The 27,406-nt window shown below is 43.8% G+C and overlaps 1 protein-coding gene across 1 annotated transcript in view; it reads left to right on the forward strand.

Annotated features, from left to right (window-relative positions):
* Positions 1-4,890: 4,890 nt before the first annotated feature.
* Positions 4,891-27,406, forward strand: part of HDGFL3 (HDGF like 3) — a 38,293-nt gene continuing 15,777 nt past the window's right edge. Inside the window, exon 1 of the mRNA XM_061446852.1 lies at positions 4,891-5,351. Coding sequence (XP_061302836.1) covers positions 5,268-5,351 — 84 coding nt within the window. The 5' untranslated portion in view covers positions 4,891-5,267. The remainder of the gene's footprint in view (positions 5,352-27,406) is intronic.

The following is a 27,406-nucleotide window of genomic DNA, read 5'->3' on the forward strand; positions in this document are numbered from 1 at the left end:
GGGTTTTCTTGATGAATTCTAATATGTTCTGCAATCTTTGTCATCTTAAATTTGTGGCTGGTTTTACCTCTATCTCCTGACCCCTTTCTGCTTTTCCTTATGTCCTTCCCAGGCTTTAGCTCCTGGTCCCCTTCCAGCTTTTCCTAGCTCTCTCTCTGCATGTATGCCTGATCCCTCCACTCTGGTACACTGTCTAGCCATTTTTAACTCTCATGAGCTTTGCTTCCACAGTCATGAGCTGAATCACATTCACTTTAGCCTAGAGCACATTTAGTCCAGACAGAACATCTAAGACTTGTTTATCAACCCCTACTGAGCACATATGAATGTTTTTCAGACTCTTGCAACTTGGCTCTGTTTACATGGTACCTGGCAATTTGGTAATTTTACAGTGATTTCTTCCTCTGTCATTGTCAGAAGAGGTTTGGGTATGTTTTAGCCACGCAGTCATCATGGACACTCTCCATTTTAATGGTTAAATGATGAAAAATATACAAGCAACTGAAAACAAAGGTTGAATTGGAACTTGTTAAGCAGCACTCACTGTAGGCATATTTTGTCTGCTGTAGCTTTGGCTGAAATGCCTACAGAGAATGGCAGCAATGCATACTCACTGATAACGTTTCCATCCCATACAAACCTTTCCCATTAATAATGGAAAGCTCCCAGTCAGAGAGAAGTTAATTTTAACTGAAGCGCTCCCATCTTTTCTGCCTCTAGGATACACGTTCACACCTCTACACACCTGAAGCAATCACCTTAAAGATTGTCTAATTTAATATGATTAGGAGATTGCTACACTGTATAAGATTCATGAAACCGAGTATAGGTAACATGCTCCAGCTATGACACACACCCTTCTCCCTTTTAAACTTATTACAGAGAAGGCTCAAGATCCCCTGGTGAGCTTCTTATCTCCAGTAATTAAGAACATCCTAATGGGCACGGTAAGTGCCCTTCAGTGCATGTTGGGATGGACATATAACATCACAGCCTCTTTCTGCCTTACACGAAGTAGCTCTGTGATTTCAGACAGTGCTCTCAGACATGCCTTGCACAGGGGAAAGGCTCAGTTGTGACTCAGAACAACTTCCTATTAAAATATTTAACAGAGAAGCACTAGCTTACTGTGGACATCGGCAAAATACTAATCACCGTAATCATCGCTGGCACATTTTTGCATACAGGAAAAGGAAATGAAGAAGGAAAGAAAATTATATCAGCTATAGATAGATGAGTAAAAAAAATACTTTTATTTCAGTATCTTACAGTAAAGTTGGTCATAAAGTGGCCACGCTGCAGAGCATTTAGAGTCTGATCTCAGAAGAAATTTGAGCGAAGAAAGCAAAAATGGTGAGGTGGCCAGGGACAGAATTTCAGAGGCAAATATAATAATCTATGTGGCTTCTACAGACACAATATAGGCAGCACCTCACGAAATGGAAAGTGCAAGATAGCAACATGGATAGGGTTCACATATGAGACAGTTTGCATACAAATGTATATGTGCAAAACTATGATCATGGAGTATTTAATGCAAAACTTGCGTATGTTTAAAAATTTATTCATGACTTTGGAGGGTTCTTTTGAAATTGGGCCTTTTATGTTCACATGCTCTTTTCTTAAAGATTGATCCACACTCTTGAATCAATGGAATTCTTTCCCTGTGAAAATTGTCAACTAGGAATGTAGCTATTTTTCTCCTTATATGAATAGGGGGAGAATGATCAGTACTGGCTTAAAGCTTCTCAATATCTAAAGAACAGTGTTTCCTTGGAATTATTGGGAGAGCAAAATTCAGTAGTGTGGTAGTGGCTTCAAAACAGTTACCTCAGACTCCACCTGTCCTGGGTGGCTCATGGGTTTCACTACTGACCACACTCCTGACCCTACTACCTCTCTGTGTGGTCCTGCTGGGCCTCTGCCTTTACTCCCCTCCCCTGCTCATACTTTTGGAAAGAGAACCCCAGTCTGACAGGATGAGAAGTGAGAGGGGACTCGATCTTATTTTATGGGGGAGGGCTTAGGTGAAAGGAGAGAGCCATCCCTGCTGCAGATCTCCCATGCTCAGTAAGGACACGGTGTTCCTGCCTCTGACCGGCTGATCTTTGTCTGCCCAAGACAGACTCAGCTCTTGACTTCTGTACACTAAGACCTGGGCTATATACATGTAGTGTACATACCAGCAAGCCTCTGTGCCCCTGCATTCATGGTTAAGATCTCAAACTGCTCTTGAAGTGTTTGGAAGAAACTCTCTACGCTCCTCTTTCCCACTTCTGTGTAGAATGGGTAGATGAACTCCCTTTGTATAGAAGAGAAAAGAGGAGAATACAGGTGACATAGCAGGACATCTCAGGCTTTGTACACTATGATGAATGGCTGACAGGTTATGCACACTAAAAACTCCTTTGCTGTATGTACTGAGGTGTGTTTCTGTGCTGTCAATATGTGGAACATTTGATTTGGGTTTTTTTCATTTAATAGCAGGGAAATTTGCTTTTTCTTCCCTGTCCTTTCCCAGCGTCTTAACCACGGCTTGATGGAGAAACTCTCTGCAGTGTGTTGAAGAGTTTCCAGCTGGCCAAACCAGAGCAGAGTTCTTACCTTTGCAACTTGTTTACACTTTATACCCTATACACAGGAGAAAAAGCTGCATCCTTGCATGTCTATGGGATGCATTTTCTTCTTCTTTGGAGCTCTAGCATGTGATCACCTTCACTGCAGACTAGAAACATTATTCATTCACTGCATTCTCTGCCAACACCAATGCTGGGACAAAAGGAAGTTAAAAGTGGACATTTCAATGAGATGTTTCAGTTCAGTATCTAGTCACTTTGAATTTTGCTATCCTGACATTAGCAATACATTGTTGCATGGATGTTTACATAATAATGTCTACAGTTTCCTTTTGGAAGAAAATGGCATACATCCTGCTCCTTCCTCATTTAAGGTCACCAAATTAGTTACTAGAAAGAGCTATTCACATCTGGCATCAAAAGCAAATAATGTATTAAAAATAATATAAAAAAAAAAACACAACACAACCCAGCTCCACCTCTCCAGTAGTCTTCTGGAGATAAGGCTGGTTTGGGGAGATAACAGAGATAGGAGAGGGGAGACACAGCATGCAGGGTTATTCTGGACAGACTCTGATCAGAGTTCACTGCTCCTATACTCAGAAATTTTGCATTACGTTTTTCAGAAGGGAATTTAAATTCCAATGAGGTATCTGTTTAAAAGATGCAAAATCCTATCAGATGTGAAAGTGAAACTGAGCTGTTTGGCCACATGTCTGTACTGAAGGCGATAACCCTGTCACTGATCTCAGTACTTCAGGAACAGCTATCGGCATTGAGCACAGTGCAGGCCAATCATCTGAATGTTTGTTCAGCTTCTTGAATGGTTTTTTTTCCATTGTTAGTCTGCTCCTGATACCTGAGATAATGGTTTTACAGCAGCGCTTCCCCCAGCAGAGAAGGGCTTATCCTGTTTTATGACCCAGTGACAAACTTTATTGACTCATGTACTGCCAACAGCAGCATTTGAGCACTGGAACCACATCTGGGGACACCATAAATGGCAAGAGTCTTCTTGGTCCTGTTCCATCCCAGGAACAGGTGCTAGAAGTGTTTCTTTCTCTGTCATTACCAGCCCTTACAGACCAGTAGTGCTCTCTATTGTTCACCTACTTCCTCCCTGAAATGTGACCCTACAGTCTTCAGCCACCTATTTCCTTCTTCATCAGCGGGAAGGTGCTTTCCTTAGGACTCAGTAAAGCATCCAGCCAGAGCTGTGTCCCTAAACCCAAAGGGGTAATTGCCTCCTTGCATGTGGGAATGGTTGGGGAACCCACTGCTACAACCTCAGCCAAACCTGCAGAAAAACCTTTCCTAAACTTCTCTGCTGGTGGCTCTGCTTGCAGGTTTCTTCCTACTTTTGCTCCTCTAGGCAATCCTTTGGTATAATAAACATCAATGATAATTTATTCTGAACATTACAACCTAGCTGGTAACATTATGGTAAAAAAGCTGTACCCATGGTTTGGATTTGTGAGTTCCCAGTACTTCCCTCCCACAGAGGTGCATGTTTGTGAAAACTGGCATCATCTGGCAGGAGCCAGGCCCCAAACACCCTCTGAGGGACAGCCCCTGTTGTGAATTTAACCAGATCTCAGGTCTTTGTAGCTGTGGGGTTTGAGTTCTGTGCTGAGAACAAGGTGGAGGGGTTGGTGGTGGGTAAGATACTGGGTACAGGAATGGGGAAAACCCTGTGCCCAGGAGCCAGGCCTTTGCCTAGGGGCCTGTGTGCTGCCAGGGGTCTGGCTGCGTGGGGAGGTCGTTCTAGAGCCGGGGGTCTGCAGGTACCCCGGCTGCAGGGAGGCCCTGTTGACAGCGTGTGGCCAGCGGTGCAGGGGGAGGCCGAGGCAACCCGAGGAGCCCATCAGTGCTGGGGCCTGGGCCTCCATGACAAGGGGGGACGGGGCACTCAGCAGGGCTGGGAGCCTTTGGAAAGCTGGGGCCCTGCTGTAAAAACCAGCCGGGTTCTCCTCGCTGCCCAGCCTCCATGTCGGGCGCGCATAAAGAACCGTGTCATGCTTCAGCGGGGAAGGCAGGGCCGGGAGGGACTGCAGCCGCTCTCTGCTCTCCTATTTTCATAGAAACCGATCTGTGTACCTAGAAAATAACAGGAAGGGAAAGCGCGGGGGGGGGGGGGGGGGGGAGGAGGAGCGGGCGGGGGATAAGAAGATCCTGTTTTCGGTCGCTGCCCGAGGAGTAATTCGGAGGAGACGGCTCCATCTTCCCGGGGCCGCGGCGGCTGCGGCGGGGATGGAGCGGGCGGCGCGGGCGGCGTAGCCAGCTCGCACGGGGGGGCCGCGGGCAGCGCCGCGCCCGCCCGCCGCCGCGGGGTGAGGGCACCCCGGCCGCCCCCGCCCGGCCAGGCCCCCGCCGCCAGCCGGCTCCCTGGTACCGGGGGCTGCTGGGGTTGTGTCCAAGGCCTCCCCCTCCCCCGCGTACACACTCACACACACAGGCACACGCACACACTCACACTCACACACACACACACACACACACCCCATCTCCTCCTGCCGCCGCCGCCGGAGAGATCGGGGATTGCCCGCGGCCCGGCCCCGCTCCCGGCTGCGCCCCGTGCACGGGCGCATCGCACCCCACGGGGGCTCGCCCGGCTGCCCCCGGGGCGGCGTGTGCGGGGCGGGGGGTGCGGGAGGGCGGGGGGACACACGGCGGCTCCCGCGGCGGCTCCCGATGGCTCGTCCGCGGCCCCGAGAATACAAGGCTGGAGACCTGGTGTTCGCCAAAATGAAGGGGTACCCGCACTGGCCGGCCCGGGTGAGTACCGCGGCGGGGGGCGCCCGGCCCCGGCCCCGCGCCGCCGCCCCCCTCACTCTCCTGCCGGGCGGGCAGCGGCCGGGCCGCGGCCAGCCTCCGCCGGAGGCCCCGGGCCCGTTCCCGCCGGCCGGGGGGCCGCGGTGCGCGCCCACCCCGCTATTATTGTGCATCTTTTCTTTGATCTGCGGATTTCTCCCCGGCCCCCCGGGAGGAGGAGGAGAAGGAGGAGGAAGAGGAGGGAGGGGGGCGAGCGCGGGCTGTACCTGGGTTGTTATCGCGGGGAGGAGGCTTGGGGAGCCGGCAGCCCTGCCCGCATGACAACGATGCTGTTTATTATACGCCCTCCCTCGCCCCGGCCCCCCCGAGGGGCAGCGGGGTCCCCACCTCCCCCCGCGGCCGGCGCTGGGGCAGGGCAGGGCGGCCGCCTCCCGCGGGCCCACCGCGGCCCGGGGCAGGGGACGAGGGTTTGGGCCCGGCCTGGGCGCCCGTGTGGGGACAGGGCAGGGCCTGGGGCAGGGCCAGAGCGGACATGTGGGGAAAGGGCCGAGGCTCCGGCGCGGGCTGCGGCTGTCCCCGCGGTGGCGGACAAGGGGAGCCGGGCATGGCTTGGTGCGGAGAGGTTGGGTGAGGTGAAGCGGGGCCTGTCTCGGAGCTGCGGCGGGGTCCGTGCGGGGTGCTGCATCCCTGCGGCTCGGCTGCCACACCGCTGCACGCAGGCTTTTGGGTGCTGGGCCTCCCCCTTCATTTCGTCTTTTACTGTGTTGACTTTCTTTAATAGTCCTTTGTCATTTTTTGTTTCACGCTGCCATGATATAACTGAGGTGGAAAGGCATCGTGGGCATTTGGCAGGCAGATAAGCACCCCATTGTATTTAAACATCCATTTGTAGTGCTGCTACAATAACGCAGAGCAGAGCTTTCTCCGGGGGGTCTGGTACACTTCCGCGGCCTGTCCCTTCCCTCCTTTTTGGTCACTGTTGTGTAAACTCGGTGTGTAACACGTGTTTGTGTGAACTTGTTGGCTGGCATCAACCAGCGACAGTCTGTACTTACCTGGCTCCTCCAGCCTTACTGGGACGGTTGGGTAAGGCTTCATGCCAACATGTTCTAGTCAAGGAAAGTTGCTGGTCTTTATAAAGAGCATGAAGATAATGAAGAGTTGTATGCGGCATGCAGGAAAACAGAGGGGCAGGGAGAAGAAGGACTGACATTTAGCATTACCCTTGCCAAGAGAGCTCTGGAAAAGGATGGGTGTGCGTGGTGGGAAGATGTCCTGAGTGTAACTCAGGAAGCAGAAGTGGTGTTGAACAGCAGACACTGAACAAGGAGGGAGGGCCACAGGCTTAAGTAAAGGATGGTGAAGAAAGAATAGTGAGAGGGTGCTAAATATCTAGAAGCATGTAAATAAGGTGGCGCATGCAATTATTTTGGCAGAGCAGGCTAAAATTAGCATGCAAAAGGCCGAACTTAATCAACGCTGGGTTGCAGTTTTGTTATTCTATCATTATACAGGGTGGTGGATATACTACCTAAAAAATGGCGATTTATGTCAGCAGAACAGCATGAGCCACTGAAAACTGACTTCTTTCCTACCTCTGTTATGGTTTAATTTACTGTGAAAATTTTAATGTGAACAGTTGCGACCATTACCACGTTGAAGCATGTTTATCCCTTTCCTTTTTGAGCCTTTGTAAAATTACAGTTTGTTTACCCAGAAGCAGAACAGGACCTTTTGTTTTAATGGCATTTTCTTTCTGTTAAAAAAATTGTTATATGCTGTACAGCTGGTCATAGCCTTTGACTGGGTGTCTAAATATGTGTGTGAATGGCACTAATACCCAACAGAATGCATCTTCACTAGGAAAAAGTAGGTGTGCTATTAACATAACTTACTTCCTTTCTGCAAGTAACAGGATGTAAAGTTAAGTAAAGACAAAGCAGTCTCTAGTTTTGACATGACTTAGCAAACAGGGGTAGAAACTGTAGAGAGCCCAGAGTCTCCCATCCGGTAGGAAGAGAGCAGTCAAGCCAGGGAAGCATTTGTACTGGGGTTTAGTTCATCTGAGTGTCAGGAGGCACAGAATGTACTCCTGTAACACATGATACAGTTACATACAACACGTTAGATCAAACTGATGTCTGCCTGAGCATAATGCATTGCTTGTGAAAAATAGAGTTGATACCATCTTTACTAGGACTTTTCCGCATCCTGGTTGACAAGTTTTGCCTGATGCATGCTTTCTTAAGAGAAGGCAAAACTTAGTGAGGACGCTAGTCTTTATTTTGTTTCCCAAAACTAGAAGACAAGCACGTTTTGAACTGAGAATGCAACTCCGATACCCTTATTAACTGAATGCCTTTTATTTAAGGGATTCACTTGTTTCCAGGTCTTTCAGTGTTTGCTGCCTACTTCTTTATTCATTATGCAATTAGCATGTTTGATCTTTAAATTCTCATGTAAAAACTTATTTCATGCTAATATACTAACTAATAATATGAGTAACAGTACCCTTTAATGACAGTGTTATTGTTCCTACCAAATGGTGGTTTGCAACTCTGAGACCTTTGGCATGAATTTCCTGCCTAGGGACAAACTTCTTAAACTGTGTTTAATAAACCTGGGAAGTGTTAAAGCAGGACAGGAAGACTGAAAGACTCTGCCTGCCCTTTAATGAAACACACAGCATACGTTTTTGTGTGCATGGGCAGTGTCATGCAGAACAAGTAACTCCATCCAGCTGTGGTAGTGCAGATCTGCACCTTGCTCAATTACTCTTGTCCCTCATTAGGTGTAATGCTTGCGGGCTCAGCCACCTCCATGTGGCACAACACTGCAGACTTATCCAGTGTATGCAGCAATCTCTAGTGCTAGACCATTAGCCTTCCACCCCTCTCTTTGGAGGTGTGTTGATCTGCAAGAACAAGACCAGCAAACCTTTCACCTCTGTGAGTAAAGAGAGAGAAACCATAACGAAGGTGGCTGGATAGTGCTGAAATACCCAGGGACCACTGAAAAACTTTGTCTAATGTGTTAAAGTAGTCAAACTGCATTGGAACTTTCTTTGTGGATTGGTCTAGAATTAATCTGAAAGGAGCCACACTTAGCCAAATGGTAATGGCCAGTAAATCTTGTCTTTACATACTCTCTTAAAATAAAATGTTTGAATAAAACGAACTCTCTTCAAAGATGCTTTAGATACTTGGGGCCTGAAAAATGTCACTTAGGTCCTACTACCTGTAAAGGCTGCTTTACATTTTGGTATTGTGTTTTGTTTTGGCAAAGCAAAATTTCTTTTGGCCTAAGTGGAGGACAGTGAATAGATTGAGGGTTTAAACCCCAGTTATTGTATTGAAGCTTAATAATAACAGTAGATAAAATACTGGCAGCAATTTGGTCTAACACATTTTTGCGTTAGCCTCTGATGTCAGTTGCCTTCAGATACTCATCAAAAATGCAGAATAAACACCAACTGGCCAGGTCATCAGTCCCTGTAATCCAGCAGAGAAGCAATTGTGCATCCGGGGTGCACAATTTTTGCACGCAGAAATAAAGGGAAGATGCTGCTGTGCTTCAGATATAGGAAATAAGGATGCAATTCGTTCTACATTTCAGGAGTGGTCTTTGCCTTTGAAGCGCAAGATCCCCCTGTCTTAGTTTCATGTTCATAAAAGACAGTTAACAACACTTTTCCCTTTAAAAAGGTGTCGTGGAGACAAAATCACTAACATTTATGAGTTGCTTGGCTACTGCAATGATAGAAGCTGTATTAGCACACAGAGAAAAATCTCTTTCTTCAGATACCCTAGTTTATCTAGGATAGATGTCCTGGTTTGTTGAGAAATTGCCTCTTGAATAGTCACTCAGACAAGATAAAAGGGAAAAACTAGTGGTAGATTCAGAAAGATCAATAATGGTGTTTGTTTTATGAGTGACCCTGAAGAAACAATAAGCACATAGTTGCTGAAATTAGCTGGTGATTTAAAAATAGGAAGGAAGCTGTTAATGCAACTATAGAGTGCAGAGGAAAAAGTCTGGAATGACCTCAATAAAATAAGAGCGTACCCAAGTAAATGGCTGATGCCATTATTGAACAGAAATCTAGGATCATACAGCTGGGGAGACAAGAACTGTATTTGGGTAAACACAAATAGTTTGTGTAGGGATGGCAAAGTTGACTGGGGTCAATACAAAAGAGATCCAATCAGGTAAGGCAGTGTAAAACACATGGATGTTTAGAACTGTTTAGACCATTTTGTATTCATAGATCACAGCCTTTAAAGTGATGGTGTCACACTAACTATTATGAAGGTGTATTTATGGTCTTCTGAAAGTGAATTTCCTGTTTGTCCTGTCCAGTTCCTTTATTGCTACTCTGTATTAACACCTACTTGAACTCCAAATTTGCTAGTTAGCTGACAATCCTCATATGAATATCGCTGTTAAAAAAACCCTGCCAATAGTAATGACAAAATGGTATTTGGGGCACTTTAACGTATTAAAGTTGCAAATGGGTATGAAATTCTCAGCATATTGCTTAGAATAATACATAGTAAATTCTGTCATTTTAATGGGAACTAGTGTGTGTGGTGAGCTGAGCATCATAAATGTGATGATTACCTGGTAGTTTTTATATCAGTATATTTTTTCAGTAGTCCAGCAAGGCATTAAAGTTAGGCATCTTAAAGTATGGACTAAAGTAATCCAAGAAAAGGGCTTAAAGGTAAGCTTATGCTTAAAGACTTTGTTAGACTAGAGCCTAAAAAGATAATAACTTTATAGTATAATGGTATAATACAATATTAGAGTCAGTTAAATTACGTTACCTCTACAGAGTGACAGAATTCCAGGAGACTTTCACTATCAGTAAATATGTATATACATATACATATATATTGGGGACCCCTACAGAAGCATTTTAGTTAATGAACCTCTCTCATCCAGTTCAGTGAAGTACAAATAGAGATAGTGGGTTGATTGCAGTGAAGCTCTCCGTGTAGTAGGACCAGGACCTATGTTCTGACATAGTTTGGTAAAATACAAGATACTTAACCAGGAACAACTTTGGTCACTTATAATTGCAAGTATTGGAAATATGAAACTCTCAAACACATCATAGAAGAAAGATTCTACATTTTAAGTGTTTTGATATCTAAAACAGACCATTTGTTTTCTTATTAGTATAAGGATAAGGGAAGGTAGGTTTTTCCCTGGCAGGGTTTATCTTTTTTGGCAAAGAATGACAGACAAAAATCAGATTAAATCCAGAAAACTTCAAAGGGTCCATCAGAAATACACAACAGATCTTTCTCTGTGTTTTTCTGCCAAAACTCAGTCTGCAGTCTTTTGAGCTTTTCTCCCTGGCCATTTGGGACCTGTCCAGTCCTTCACTATGTGCTTTTCTCCTTTTTCCCCTTTGGTTGCTCAGGTTTATGACCTCACTTTTGCCGTGTTACTAAATATGAGTCTCCTGTGACTTCTCCCTTACCAGCTCAGAGCTTCTTCCGTCTCTCTCCCTCTTTAATTATGTACCTCACTCATACATCACTCCTTGGAGATCTGCAAGCAATTTTTCATGGCAGGCCTCCGTTCCTTTCTGAGATGAGACAGGATTTCCTGATCACTGCAAAGGTCTGTCTTACCTGGGAACTAATGTTGAAGTCATGGATTCTTCAGGCAGCACTCCCATGACTTCTGCTGTGGTGCGTCTGAAAAGAGCACATTTAAGGCAGTAAATCCTTTATGAAATCATTTTTTTTTTGTTTCTAAACCTTCTGCACCAGGTTGACACATGTTGCTTTCACACATTTAAACTTTTAGTTGCAGATATCTGGTTCTGCAGATATTCTAGAGTACCTGTGAGTGCCTTTTCAGTGACTTCATCAGTTCATTGAGAACTGTTTCCTTTACTTAAAAAGAAATAACAAGTGAAGTGTGAACTTTCCTAGTGTTCAGAAGGTGGGGAACCTCAGCAGGTGTTGGTCTTTCTCTGTGCTCCTGCATTCTGCTTTAAGTGTGACTTAAAACCAGATTTCATCTGACTATTGTAGTTGAAGATGGAGTATTTTTTATACATAAAGTTGAACCATAGCTTACAGTGAAACCTTTCCAGTTGCTCTTGTTTGGCAAATGAATCATTTTGGGGCCAAGATGTTCTGTGTTTGTTGTTAGCATGGCAGGGTTATTTGGGAGAACTTCTTTAAAATTAAGTTCTTTGAATCTCTCTGGTTTTTGTTGGGTGTTTTTTTTTTCTTTAATAAATGTGAATAACTAGCCCCAAATGTGCAAGTCTGATCTTTTTGTGTAAATGACAATAGATGAATACATTTTCTCCTGCAGTTTCAGGATTTTAAGTCCAAATGAAGCTAACCCAGAATAAAGACAGTTGTCTCAGAAGTTTTGAGGCAATAAGTAATTAAAGTTTTTCATACCCATACTGTACAGACTTTTTGTTAGATATTCTTCCTTGTCAGTTTGAAGCTGCTGCATAATTTTCATCAACTAATCTCATGGAAGTCATTTGATACGTGTTTTGTCTGAAAGAAGGGTGCCTCTTTAGTGAAATCTGTAGCCTGTCAAGTCAATCTGTATGCTCCTGCTGCAAAAAGATATGAGAAATGTTAGTTTCCATTACGTTAATTGACAGATGTCTTCTTTTTATTATTTTGTAAGAACCTTTTAGCATCCCCAACTGGAATGAATTTTTTGTAAGCATAGACAGCAAAAGAAGGCTGAGTTTTCAGTCTTAACTCTTCATTTCCTGATTTCCCCATCATAATAATGCATAAATGACTCTTCCTGCATTTAGGGTAATAAAAATCTTGTAAGCAAGTGATTGCTGACAGTAAGTATATACAATTGTCATTTGAGGTTAGATGAAAGGATTTCCTGATAATGCAGGAAAAGTGATGACATTGAAGAGAGCTTGGACTTTTCAACTTTTTGAAATAGTGTTGCCTAAACAGTAAGGACCTTTCCAGTGTATGCTTGAGAGGCATCAGGGAGAATGAGTCTGCCTGAGGCCTCTCAGTAATACTGTAATTTGGTTGATAAATATAGCAACAAACACTGGAAAGTAGTCCGTGTGGAGCAGGCAGGAAGCGGTTGTGGAGCCAGCTTCTTGAAGGTGTTAGGGATTAGCTGAACATCAGTACTTCCCTGTAACTTCAGGTACCTTGGTAATTCTCAAGTCTTCTCCTGCATCATTTGTATCTCTCATCTCGACATACCATGGATATGGGTATGTATGTGTGCGTATACACACCTATTCTGTGCGTAGGTATGCAATCTCCCATAGAGAAGATAGACGCTTAAAACATGGGTGTAGCACCTTGCCATAGTAGCACATCACTTGACTCTGGGCTCCCGCAGAGGCAGCATCAACAGAGAAAGGCCCAGTACTTTGGGTGAGGCACAGCAGGACCAACTAGAATGAACAGTTATTTGAAACATTCCAAGAAATATTTGGCAAACAAGCGAGTATCATGAGGTAAGGCTTCTAAAACTTAAAGAAGGAAAGAGATCCTTGCTTCCTCCCTTTGGGAAGGTCTCTGCGTTGCTGGCCTTGCACATCTGAGATTGTTTCATTCATTTGTGTAACAGCCAGTTCTAAACCTGATACCAAAACTGGAAATAAACTGCAGATTCATTTCCAGTTTCCTTTCTTCTGCTGAGACTATTAGACATGACAGTCTTGCTAATACCAACTTTTACCTGAAGGGTTTATGAGGCTTGGCTTTGGAGTTGGGTTTTTTTGTTTGTTTATGTATTTTTTTTTTTTTGCTAGAAAACAAAAGGAAGGTACGAAATTTGAGTAAATGCTACAGCATCTTACCAAAACAATGAACTTCCCATGTTAATCTGTAGTTCCTGTCACCCTCTTCTGAAGCCCTCCGTCCTTCAAATGGTCTCAGGTCAACCCAAATATTATCCTTGGCATCATTGCCGCTCAAAAAAAGACACATAATGTTCTTGAATTTCAGAAAGATTTAATCTGTCTCCTGGCCTTTTGTAAAGCCCTGTGGAAATCTGAAAATGCCTTTAGAGTAAACATAACGGGAGATGACATAGTACTGTGCTCTGAGTAGCACAAAGCCCAGCATTAAAAGGGACAGGTGTCCATAGACCTTGGTCTCTGCCTTAGAAAAGTACACTTAAATGTCTTTCAGTTTTCCATTAGCAGACTGAAAGGATAATTAGCATACATCTGTAGCCCTGACAATGCAAACTGGAAACAACTGTTTATTTTGCCTTGCAGCAATGTGTAAAAAACCTAGAGAGGGGCTGTTTGCCAGCTATGGCTTGGCTGCTTGAATAGAAGACATCATGTAACAAAAGAGGAAAAACAGGGCAAGGAATATCATACACCAAAGAATTTCTTTAAGACCATCAGCTAACAAAGCCTCCTACATACAGCAGAGTAGAGACAGGGAGGAGGGAAAAAATTCCAGGCTGTAGGGACCTTACAGGTATCACTGTAGTGTCACTGTAGGAAACAGTGTGTCAGCCTTTAAAGTCAGTAACTTTGTACTCCTTGGGCTTGGAAATTACCTACCTGTGAAGCCACTTACCACAGAAACTAAAACCACGCTCCCGCAAAGGGAAGAAGAAACCAGGTATGGGAGAGCTGGAGAGACGCAATAATGCAAACCATTTCTGGGAATCAATCCCATATCAGACTGAATTACTAAGTGTACCAGATGAGTACATATTGAAACTTGATAATAACATGGGGAGCGACCTTACAGAGATGTGTAGCATCAGCCTGGAGATGCAATCCAGGTGCGAGAAGCAGGAGAGTACACATAGAGGAGCAAATGCTGTAGTTGTTAAGAACAATTCTAGAGTTGCTGCCCTTCCCTGGGTATGTTTGACATTTGTGTAGAAAGTCATTGGATACAAGCAGCTCTCTTTTGCTAGTTTTTCTTTGGCTCCACAAATCTTACATTTTACAGTGGCCTCCATGAAAGGGATGCTGCAAACCCCTTCTTTTAATTCCTGAAGGACAGGGTATCTTCCTCAGCTGGAATCTCCTCCTCATGAAGAAAACAAGGATCCAGGTCTCCATTCCTGGCTGTTACCCTAGTCCCTAGCCTATTCTTTGGTAACTAGGAGGCAGTTCCTCCAGCTCCTCCTCTTCATATCCTTTGGGAAAACTTTAGATGTAGGGTGCTTACGACTTACGTGTTCTATTGCACATCTCAGTATATTCCCATTGTAGCAGCTGTGGATGGGGAGAAAGGCACTGGTGGAGAGGTGTTTAGACTAGCATGTGCTGTGGGTTGGCCATCCTGACAAAGCACCTGAAGTTTATGCCAGAAAGCAGAGCACTGTGCCTCAAAAGGATATTTCTGTCCTTCCTCCTCTCAGCTGTTGCCTTTCTTTTTCCTACTGCTTGTGCTGAGACCACCCAAGCACTGTGGCTGAGGGGGCTCGAGAGCCCGCAGGCATGCAGGGGTGTGATTTGTACTCCATAGCAGAATTGAGGCCATCCGTCCATGGTCTTCCTTCCTTCCATGGGACATAATTTATTATTCATCACTGTATGTAAATCAATCCCTCCCTGTATGTAAATCAATTCCTCCAGCCCCATTCATTGCCTTTTGGTATGTGCATTAACATCAGTATCTCTGTATTTTGCTTTAGCTTCCTTCAAGCTGTTACCAGCCTCCACAGTGATGTCCTGCAGAGGTCCAAAATCATTTTCCTGGGTGCGGCCGCACCACGTGAGGGTTGTCTGCCAGCTCCCTGGCACGATGTGTGTTTGCAAATGGGGATTTCTGCATATTGCCTTGACCTTTGCAGCACATTGCTTGTTCAAATGTAACTTGTGGTCCACTATTGGCTTCCTGTAGTATTGCTGCTTCCAGCTTTCTCTCTCTTACATTGCAAATCCTTTTTCCCAGATGTGTTAGCTTTTTCCTTTTGCAAGCTAGATTTCAGTTTACTTGCAGATGATATTTGTCCCAGGCCCAGGACTCTGTGAGTCAGTTGTCATATGGGTTTTACCATCACTGGGTGTAGCGAAGTGACTGCGTGTTTATATGTACATACACATGAGCATAAGAGACTATCTTTGTCTTAACATTTGTGAAGATTTCCAGCTTGCTGTCCCAGATGCCTCTTCCAGAACATGGAAGAAGGTGTTAAGTGAGGCAGAGCCTGGCAAAGAACACACCTGAGGAAGGCATCTCATGCCAGGCACTGTAGTGTTATTATTTATAATCTTCAACTAATTGGTTGCTAGTTGGTGTTCAGCCCAGATGTCACTGTTTCCATCTCAGCCAATGTAAATTTGTACTTCTGTAAGGATTTCTTCAGACACTATTATCTGGAATCCAATTAGGCAGCGTTTATTCAGGATTAATCACATGTGGAAGTGTTTGCAGAATTGAGGTTCCTGTGTTCTTAGCAGTGTGCTATTACAACTGCATTTCATTATACTCCAGCAGGCACAGGCTTGGGCATTTTGTGTGTTCTAGGAGTAAGCCTGAGTAGATCCACTGCAGGGCTGGAGGCTCACTGTCCTGGTTGTTACGGAAGAGCGGTGGGAAGATGATACTTATCCCATTAATTTGCTCTCAAAGGACCGTATCCCAAAGGCAGCAAATGAGTTCAACTGCATAAAGGTTTCTTGATTTCAATAAAACTGCTTACATGTGTGCTGCCCTGCTTGTAGAAACATAAAGTAGGACCACAGCCTAAGGGAGAAGGCAGACGTTCATCTCAGAAAGGAAAAAATAAAAGATGACATTCCTTACTGCGGTGCCTCTCCAAATACCAGGGCTTTTGAAAGATATTAGAAGTACAGCAAACTCAACAGATAATTCTTTTCATATGGTGTCTGGATCAGGTGACTCGCATATGTTCACATTTTCAGGTACCTCTTTTACTGCTCCTTATCAGCAGTTCTTTTTCAAAATCTTCCTCGTGCGCAAACTTTATTTTTCTTTGTCACAGCCAGTATTTCTGTCACAGCTTTAGAAGAAGGTAGCATAAAATTATGAAGCCTTGTGGTTAGAATTGTATTCTGCCCAAAGATCACCAGTAATAAGCTTGTTCTATATCTGTTAGTACTTTGTTTTCTTTGCATTTACCTGAAGGACTCTGCTTTGGAGCTTTTCATTGTTGTTAAGGGTCAGTTTTCTGAGCAGGTTTTCAGAATTGGTACTTCTGGTAAAATGACAGGAATTCCTTGTTAAAGATGAAAACAGATTAGAGCAGACACATTTGTCAGACAGGGCTCTTCAGCATTAAAATGCTGTGACTGTTTTCTCCTTATCTTTTGAAAGATGTTTTATGCCACCTCCTGCCTTACGAATGAATGGATTCACCTGTGTATATAATTGCCATGGTATTGTGCTGGATGGGATCTGATCCTACAAAGGCAATGGCTTTGTTTATGTTGCCAATCTGTATGCCCAGCTGTGCTTGCAGGATCAAGTCCCTAGCTGTTAAGTTACTAGAAGCCCATAATAATAAAGATTTTAATGGCAGTATGTTAAGAAATGCCAGCTTCTTTAGCAGATGTGGGAGTAGGGGAAACAGTTTTTTAATGAGAAGGTTATAGTTTTTCTGAAACATTTGCTGCAGAGGAAGGTGTTAGTTTACTTGTTTGTCAAATGTCAGCAATACCATTGACCTGGTATAATAACAGGGGTGTCAGGGTTGTCTCCAGGGCAGATTTATTGAAAAGGATGCTGTCATGAGTGCTGCATGTGAGACTGAATTGGGGATCTTGACAATTAAAAGCAGTGTGAGCTAAAACTCATTGCTTGTGGAGCATGGTTTGGACACATCAGGTGTCATCACTACCACATTAGAAAGTAAAGGCAAGTGACACTTAGAATTTTGAATACTGTCTGAAACGCTTTGGGTTGGATCTTGTTGATTTGCATGGGGTATGTATAAACACTGTATCTGCATCTTAGGATAAATTTGTATGTGCAGTGCTCCCTAGTGTACTTCCTAGTTCCAGATATGTGTCTCATTAACCAGGTTCTATTTTATGTGTAATTGCCTTTTCCCAGTTATTTGCATATTATGAGTCAGAATAACACGCTGCTTCTGTACAGCTGCTTTCTAAAACAAAATGGTAACCTGATTTAAAACATGGTTTTTCACTGAGCTGCCAAGGGAGAGTGCTAAGCTGCCATGCTCTGGTATGGATGCTGTTCCTGATTCAGAGGTAAAGAGTGGTTTAAAAATCTAATATTAATGTATGCGGGAAAACAGCCATTACAGTTGCACACATTTAATTTGTCCCTTGACGGCCTGTATCCTTTTAGAATCATCCTTCCTTTAAAATTAATCTTCTGACTACCCCTCCAAGTCCAGAATAGAAATGAGAGGGCGAGATGGCCAGAAGCCCTGAGTCTTGTTTAGAAAGGGAACGTTAGAGAAAATCAGACTTCTGGGAGACAGCAGACTCTGAGTAAACTTTGTGACTTCCGTAACATAAGTGCAGGTGAGTCACTAGGTTTTGTAGATAACTCGTGTTCATGCAGACACCATATTCTGGGAGGTTATGTGAAAGTAGCACAATATATATATACCTCATACACATATTCAAGTTAATTTACTGGATAGAAGGAGAAGATGCTACAGAGTAACTCTTAATCCTACAAGTATGGAGTAAACATGCAAGCAACTTCAAACCTATGATTTATCTATGTAAATTAAATGAGAGTACTCGCATGATTAAAACATATTTAGTGTTTGCAATGTAAAATATATGTATTTTTAGAATATTGGACATGCTGCCCTCACAAGCCTGGTCACTGCCATACTGATGCATTCATCTTGTCTCTGATGTTAATGCCACTTACATCCCTAAAAATACATCTTTTTGTCTTTCATGGTTTTATTGTTTCAATTCTTTTCTAGCATAGTTTAGTAATTAAGAATGAAGTTCATTGGTCTGCATATATTTAATGGAGTGCTTTGTGTATTTTTATATAAAGAGTTTAATTCCTGTAAGCTGCTGCTTGAGGGATTTTTTATTGCTTTTGAGGAAAGTGTCCATTTTGATAAATAAGGTTGTTAATCTTTCAGGGGCTATCTACGTAAATTTCAGCAACATTACATTTTTGGTCAAAACTAAATGAAAACTCTCCTTCTGAGGTTTTGGAAGCAGAAAAACAGGCAGGTGGGGAGAAGTATGACTTGGCTTGGAAAAACTCATTCCTTAGTCTCTTTAGGCAGACAGATTAAAATTCCTAAGAGTTTAACCTAGACTGAGGGACTTTGCAGAGAAGGTATTTGACACCGTAATGACAGCTCCTGGAAATCTGAGCACAGATTGAAAGCTAACCCAGTTAAAAATGCCAAAGTTGGGTCCAAGTGATGCACAGAGACCACTGTGACTCCGTGAATCAATTTTCATTCCATGGTTTTAGTGACACAGATGACCCCGGCAAAGTTCCACCTTAGCAAAATAGTCTGCTGGTTTAATTGGTTGTTTTCTACCATAGCTGGTGGCTAAGGCTGCAGGAGTAATGGAAACAATTATTTACAAAGAGTTGTTAGGTTTGCAGCAAGCCTGGGCTTTCTACAGATGCTCAACTCTTCTGCAGGTAGGAGTTCACAGCTTGTCAGCAGAGTTAACAGGAAAACCTGCCTTTGAAAAATTATTGCAAATCACTCCGTTTCATTGGCTTTGCAGTTAGAATCCATTGCTTCTCATCCCCCAGACTGTGTACATGTTGTTGTTGTACATGTTATTTGCATCACAACAAAGTAATTGGCCGGTGCACCGGTGATGCTTGGCAATTATACTTATCCCATGGCCTCAAACTATGCACTGAGGCCTTTTCCCTACTGAAGAGTCCCATCTTCATGAGAACACCCCAAGTGCTGTGGTTTAATGCTGAGTGTGCCTGAGCTTCTGCAGACCTCAGCACCAGGATGTAGTGTGTTCAGGGAGCTCCACCACACTCATTGCATGCAGAGCATACCTGTTCATGTGGCTGTGTACTCAGCTCAGCAGGCTGCCTGTGCCTGCAAAAAGGTAGCTAGGCAATAGGTAAATTAGTTTAGGTGCTGTGAAACAGAAGTTTATGTTTTGAAGTAGTTGCTTGCATCCTGCAAATAGGTATTCTGATGTGAACACATACACTTAGGAATTTAAGACCATGCATCTTTGTGGTCTGTGGGTCCACACAGAGCAACATTAATGAAGACAAATACATGCTTAGCTGTGCTTCCATTCTGTCTGGAGGACCAGTCAGGACATTCACGTAGTCTCATCTCTGCTGCTGCACCCAAACCTCAGAGGACTGGAGGACACTAAAAACATTCTGTGCTTTTAAGGGACAAAGATTTTGTGTTCTTTTCCTGTATTACAGTTATTTTTTTATGCAGGCTCTTGTGCAGTGACAAGGAGTGTTTCAGTCCCCTGATACTACTTAGCTGCAACTGATAGTAACAAAACAGGTCACAGAGGAGACAAGCAGGAAGGTTTTCTGTAACCAAAGGTCCAGAGAGTAGTTGCAGCCTTGCAGCCTTCAGTGTCAAGCTTGAATCCTTCCTAGCAGGAGCCTGTGGGCTGCAGCAGGTGAATCAGATTGTTTCCTTCTTTCTCTTTAGTATGTTTGTGTCCACCCTGACTCAAACTGGAGGCTCATATCCTGGGACCTGCAGTCCCCACTGATCAAATTTCCTTACTCAAGACAATTTCAGCTGCAAGCTGTAGTGTCAACAGGGGTTTGTGTACTTTGTGGGAACCTGAGCTAAATATCGCACCAGGATGCTTGGTAATCTTCAGCCTGGAAATATTGTGACAATCCAATTTTATAACTGGCTTTTTGTGGAAATAAATTACATTGGAAAAGAAATAGTAAATTAAACCAGGCAAGTCTAGGAAACTGCAGTCTTCTGGAAATTTTCTTACCTTTTGTCTTTATGTGTGCCAATATGAGTATAAGGACTAGCAACACATCTCTTAACAAAAGCTCAGGCAGTAGGCTATGGAGTGTTGGATATGTGGAACAGATGAGCCTGGAATATAAAACTTGGTTGTGTGTATTTGACCAAGTGTCAACACTGGAGGCAGGCTGCTTCTGATTGAAAAGGTTTTGACCAAGTTGACTGGCCAAAATATCCAATCTATTGAATATAACATCTTTCCTTAAAAAAAAACAGAATCAATGAAATAGTGAAATTCTAGTATAAGTATAGGAAGGCAAAAAAATATTCCTCAATCTAATGAATTCTTATGCTTCCACTCTTCCTAGCAGGTGACATACAGAAGGTGGCAGGGCTTATCTGGGCACTTTGGGAAGGAAGGTGATTTGACTTTTCATGTCCCTTTGGCTTATGAGTAGAAAGTGGCAGGAGAGAAATAATGGTGTTTGTGAATGTAGAGTCCCTAAAATTTCTCCTTTGTTGATGTCTTGACTGGTTAATCAGCTCTGATTTACTGTGTGTCTTCCAAACACATTTTGGATATGCATTTGTTGCACGCTTATTTTCCGAGACAAAAAAAAATATGTGTAGTAAGACCATAAAGTAACCAGATTTTGTCTACAGAAACTGCTTTCATTTGGTGTTAGTGGGCTTACTGTGGTTTGCTCAGGTGGATTGCAAACAGTATTTTGATATCTGAAGAATAATTCAGGCAAAGAATCAAGCTTCACTGTGCTTAAAGGGAAGAAAAGTAAACACAAATGTCTCAGAGCTGGCAGCGTTCATTGAAAATGAACAACCTCTCCCTACCCATCCACAAATAAAAAATGATTTTGTGAGCCATGAAACTCAAGTTTATTTTTCTCTGGCTTGTCTTTATGTGGATTCCCTGTTGTCTGATGTTTTGGTTGAGCATTGCAAGCTGTCTCTCAGCATATGGACTACTTGCCTGTCCATCTTCTGATCGACAGCCTGCCTGTTTATCACAAAACAGGGGAAAACTTAATATCTCTTTGGCCTTTCTCCTTTTGTCTGGTTTAGCAAAATTGTCTGATGTGTCCCTGAGTTATTGCAGGTAAGAGTCAGACTGAAAACAGCGTGATCACATCCTTTCTTCTCCTTAGGGAACAAACTGGGGGAAAAAAAATCTAGTGGTAGCTCTATTGCTTCACTCACAGGGGCAGGGAAACACTTCATTAGGATAAAATGGAACATTTTTGCAGCAGTCTAACTTTGGGGTGTGCTGATGGGAGGATTACAGTTTGGTAACCTGAAATCCTTCTCTGACAGAACTGAAAGTACTTGCTATTAGTAATACCTGGCAATTTAGCAGTGGACCTTAAGTGCTTTATAAGAACAGTACCACAGTCCCCATTTGAAAAAGTGAGACTGAAGGAGATGTAGTGATGTGGTCAAGGTCATCCCAGGGGGCAGTGGCAGAGGTAGGACTAGGCTACATCCCCGAATCTCCTCCTATGACAGCCGCCTGTCCACCAGCCATGAGAGCTCAGGGAGGACTTGAATCACATGAATAGATCTGTTATCTACAAAGTCATGTGTATAGATCCCAGTCACGCAGAACTAAGCTTTGGCCCCATTTTCATACTGAAGATTAAAGCAGCTCTGCAGAAAGTGTATTTCAACTTTCTGTCTTAAAAATATGCTGCTAATTAGGGATGTAAAGAGGCTGAACTCAGCTGCAAGACTGCTGATCTTTCCTAGTGAGCCATTGCCTGCCAGCATTGTTTGGACTCCAACTAACCCTTCATTGTCTTCTATCTCGTTGAGGTCCTGAGCATGCACAGAAAAAAAGGACGATTGATGTCTTTATATTGTCATTTCTGGCTGTCTGCATGATACCCTTCAGCCATTTTCAGCGGTGCTCCAAAGTATGCTCTGCTGGTTTTAATCTTGTTTTGCTTTTTGTTTTTGCTGGTGGCACTCTTCCATGCTCAGAGACTTTTTTTAATTTTTACTTTTGTAGCTGTGCAATTCCACCTTATTAAGTTGGATTCTGCTTCTGGTCTCCCCCTTCCCAGGGTTGTCTTCTTTAATAGGTGAAAAAGTGCACATGCCAGCATTCCATGTACATTGGGGAAGGAGTTGTGCTCTGCTTCAGATATCATACAGTCCTGATAAATGAGAGGAAAATTCTGCAGTCTCCAGTCAGCTATAGTTGGGTTCTGTTCAGTCTAAGCACGACAGAATTTGAGTCACAGTTTTTAACTTGAAGGAGGTTGGATTTTTTTTTTTTTTTTTTACATTTTAGGATCCTCTGGGAAAAAAATTAATTAATATTTTGCATTTTACAGAACATTATTTTAAATAATGGTTTAGAAAAGATACTGCCTCACTGCTGAGTCCCAGTAGCATCAGCTATTAAAAAGCATATTGAATCTGTTTGAATAAAAACACTGTAGCAAAGCAAAATATCCTATTTTAATAATGGATTTTGAAGAGAATTGCTTTTATCCATCTAGAGTTTTGCTAATAAGCAAACTGTAAGAGATCAAGCTGCTTGCATCTGTTGGGCAATAATAAGCAACTTGAACCACTTTCCAGCAAAAATACTATAGGCCTTTGCTCGACTGCTGTGCAGTGACTCCAGGGATTTCAGTGGGAGATACTGATCTCTGCAATGCTTCTGTGTGCTTTTGCCAATCAAAGGCATTTACAGTATGTCAAAACAATCAGTGATTACTGCTCTGCAGTTTTAATTCCCTCTTTTGCAAAATAAAAGGGACTTGTTCTTGTGGTTTCAATGCCCACAAAAGCATCTCTGCACACTGAAGTAAGGCTTTCTTGTTGGTACATGTGGACCTGCTAGGTATTTTTGCATAATACCTTTTTATTTTGCAGTGTAAAATTCTGTTGGAACATAATGGAACAGGGTCTGGTCTGAAAGCCACCCTGACAGCCTGGAATTCCTGCTTCTGAACAGCAGCTTGTACACAGCACAGAGGTTTTGTGATAGCCATACAACACGACACCTGCTGTCCCTTCAAGTGGAAGAAGATGCACCTGGGATGCCCTTCTGCCTTGATGGGCAACACTGCCCCTTTCTTGACTGCTGCAATAACAAAAACCTCCTCAGAAAGCTGCTTTACATAGGCAAGCAGAGAGACAAAGCTTGCTGTTCTCTCCGTGTCTCGGAGAGACATGTTTCCCATTTTGCAGGGAATGTAGAGCTCTGCAGAGCAGAACACCCAGGAGGGGGTGCAGCTTCCTCTGCTTCTGCACCAGCCCTCCCAGGGAGCTCCTCCGCTTGTCTGGAATATGCCACGTTATCCCACAGGCAGGCACGGGGATGATTTGTGCAGAATTCTGGGAGCCACTGTTGTTCTCGGCAGGCAGCTCTGCACCGTCCTCGTCGCAGGGCTGCGGCTCCCGTCCAACCCACCCAGCCAGCGCCTCTCTCCCCAGGGTCCCTCACCTCATGGCAACTGAGAAGAAAGTGTTGCAGTGAGTACTGACAAACCAGCCTGTGACAACTAGTTGGAAATACTACGAGAATAGTTGGAAAATACCCGAGAATGCAGCAATTAGCACCACCAAGAGCAAAATATTCAGGCTGCGTATACATCCTAGCATGTAAATTACAATGTAAGGAGGCAGATTTCTTGCTTGCACATAGGTAGTCCCTAGCAACACCATTTGGTAAAGCCCTGCTCTGGTTTGAGAGGTCCAGGCTGAATTCTCCGTTGAGTTCCTGACCCTAGAAGCCTGGCATTTGTTTACTGGGAAGAAAAAGAAGCACAGTTACATCTTTAAAGCTCTGCTGCTTGGTTGGCAATCAAATGCTGGGAAGTGCAGCGCTGCTGAGGTTGTGCAAAAAGAAAGCAATTGTTATTCATTAAGCAGATGACAGCAACAGGAGCAAAGGGGATAAAACTTGAAATCTGAAACCACCTGCTTTAATTTTAGCCATAATTGAAGCGGCTGCCCATGATGCTGCTAATGCACAGATCAGATTTGCGCACCATGCAGGGCTCTCTCTGATGTCTGTGGCAGCAAGCTCCAGCCTGCTGCCTGCTCTGGTTCAGGAGGGGATGGATCCCCTGTTTGCAGGTTATAACGGGTACTTTAGAATCTGTTTGTTTCCCTCCAGAAGCAAAATGCAATCGCAGTCCCTCTCTCTGATAGACGGATGCTTTAGTCATTAGTGAGGTTTCTGCGACTACAACACTGTGTCCTAGTATGGGTGCACTTATCTCTTTTGTTCCTGGTTCGGCAGTGATGCTTTTCTCGCTGTTGTGCTCATGCGCTCGCTCTCTTTCTCTCCCTCCCTCTCTCTCTGCCTTTGATCTTGCTGATATGGGGAAAAATATCAGATCCAAACCTTCAGCACATTTAACCAAAACAGCTTGTAGGACGGGAATAAATTGTGACTGAGCGCAGCAGCAGGAAGCTGCAATATGGTTGCTTGTACCGCTTGTTTTCTGTTACTGCAGAACAGCAGCAATCATCAAGGAGTGCTGGACTTGTTCTGCAGCTAAACGAGCACTTAGGGGCTCAGTGTTCACAAAGGGTAAGATGGTTTTGCTGAGAATGGTGGACTCTACAAAGCTCTCCTCTCACAGTCTCTAATGCAGGGTTCATGTGAAACGGGTGAAAAGGGAAGATCTTTCTTAATGGCAGAGAGGGTCTCATCCTTCACTAAATTCCCTAGTTTTTTTCCAGGCAGTTAAATGTCCATAAGACAGCACTGTCACTTCATACTCAACCTCATTAGAGTACTAGCAACATAAGCCTGAGAGCTAGGGAGCTCACAGCAGAATTGGGGAAGGGAGGAAAAGTCTTAACCTCAGCTGCGCAGTGAAATGTTGGAGTAGGAGCATTAGCAGTCTATCCTTGAGCTGTTTAGTGCAGATTTATACTGCATGTGTCTGTACGTGTATGCCAACTTTCAAAAGCTATGAAAAGCTTTTTTGTGGTTTCCTGTGATGATACATAGTCAGAGGGGATACTTGGATGAATAAAGAAATACACCACGAAATGGGGAGCAGGTGAGCTGCGTGACAGATAAGTCTGCTGTCCTTCGTCAATTTGGTGCTGCTCCTTACCTAACAGTATAAAGTGCTGGGAATGCAACGTGAGGTCTTAATTCCACTTGGGATGCTGCTTAGGAGAAGATCCTTACTGCTTTGGAGCACAGCACGTTGTGTGATGTAAGATCCCCATTCCCTTCTGATCAGCGCTCCTACTAAGCATGTGTTCATTCCCCTGCTTTACTGATCATTTACAGCTGTTTGCTTTATTTCATGAAAAATTCTTAAAGGACTGAGACAGTAACTGGGCTGTACTGCTCTGTAATGCAGCCCAGAGCTGGTGCCGTGCTGCAAGCAGCCAAATGAGGTTCATACTCAAGTCCCAGCAGATATTGTTTGTCTCAGTCATGGGGGTCCACATTTTTTGGAGTCTAGTATCTCTCTGAACATCTTCCTTGTCATAATAAAGAGGAGGATGGCTATGGCATCCAGACAGTTGAGGTGTATTGCAATTGATAAACTGCCAGCATGGCCTTTTTTGGTCTGATGTGTAGATACTTCCATCTCTAAGGAGGCATAAAAAGTGTTACAGTGGGATATACTGTCTCCCTGACTTGCTGTCCGTCTGTAAAGTGTTTTTCCCTTCAGTGTTATTATCAGTTATAATCTAATACCTATATTTAAATCATGAATTAGTGAACAAATAACCACATTATGGACACTTATTTAAAAACAAATAGTTCATGTCAGAAGATAATGGGTTCTAAAAAAAAATATCTTTGGCAGTTTTCTCTCTATGCATTCCTGATGAGAACACCAAACAGCCTGTCATGTCATTTCAGTTCCTTCTTACACGCAGATGAGCTAAAAGGGATTGCACGTTTCCATTTTCTACCAGTGTGTATCTTCCTTCTATATGCATTTAAATATTAGATTCTCCTTTTATTTATGAGTTCATTGGCTTTGTTAAGTGAAGGAAGTTGGGTAATTGCTGTGCCCACTAGGTGTGTGACACCTCTGACCATCATGGATTGTCTCATGCAGAAGGTGGTGGGTAGTGAGTGCATGGTGACACACAGCCCAGTGGACCAGAGCCCCACCATCTGCATCTCTGGGTCCTGATGCAGAAAAGAGACAGGGGATGGTTTGGAAGTGTTCTTATATCCCCTGATTTTGGCGTACCTCAGAGAATGCTCCACTTCCACCTAAAAGACAGGCATCCATTTATTTTGCAGGAAGGAGTCCTGTGATGTTACAGCTTCACATGTGGCTCTCATTTCCCTGTCCCCAAAGGGTGTCCTTGCAGAAAGACCAAAAGGACTTGAATTCTTACAAAAGCTCATACTCCTTTGAGAGCCATGTAGCCAGCAGATGCTTTACAGTGAAAGAGAAAATCCTTTGAAAACAATCTGGTGTTTATTAATCAACAAGAAATCAGTGTTTGGGGTCCTTCGGCAGGAAGAGAGAAGGAAAGCACATGTGGGCCTGGTCTCCTGAGTGAAAACATGCAGGTTCCATCCCCTGCTCTGCTGAGGAGCAGATTGTGTATAGCACTGGTATGTCAGCACTTTGTTCTCAGTTCCAGTGACATTTGACAGGATTCAATATGCTTATGTTGAGACTGAGTTGCTAAGACCCAGGCAGCAAGCCATTCACCTGCTCTTTGGTGTTGCCCTATAGATATCTAGATTCATTAGGTTTGCTCTTAGCAGGAGAGTTCTCTGGACACTTCATTTTAGATGGCCACATATGCTCAGAAGTGCCATTTCTAGGAAGGCAGGCACTTAGATCTTATTTAAAGCTGAGCTGTGTTTCTGGTTTATGTGGGTAGGCACCTGGACTCTCTCATTTCTGTTGCAGAGGACTGAGAAATTGGATATGGATGAGACTAAGTCATGGGCCTAACCTCCTGCCTTGCAACAAGTCTGAAGGCATCTGAAGACGGGATCTAGGCATTGCTTAGCCTTCAGGGTTTGTCCCAGTCCCAGTTATATTGCAGGAGAGCACCCTCGCCGTGCCTCCCTTAGCTGCTCTGCAGCTGAATCTTGAGAAATATGAGGCCAGCAATAAAATGCGAAAGAAGAGATGGAGTACAAAGCAGAATAGTGACCAAAACCAGTTATTGGGATGCTGCAGGGGAAGGAGAGTTCCAGGCCCTCTTCCCTG

Source organism: Pezoporus flaviventris, unplaced genomic scaffold, assembly GCF_033815535.1.
Source record: "Pezoporus flaviventris isolate CSIRO_AGI_PZ_B2104156 unplaced genomic scaffold, CSIRO_AGI_Pfla_v1 ptg000006l, whole genome shotgun sequence".
NCBI lineage: Eukaryota > Metazoa > Chordata > Aves > Psittaciformes > Psittacidae > Pezoporus > Pezoporus flaviventris.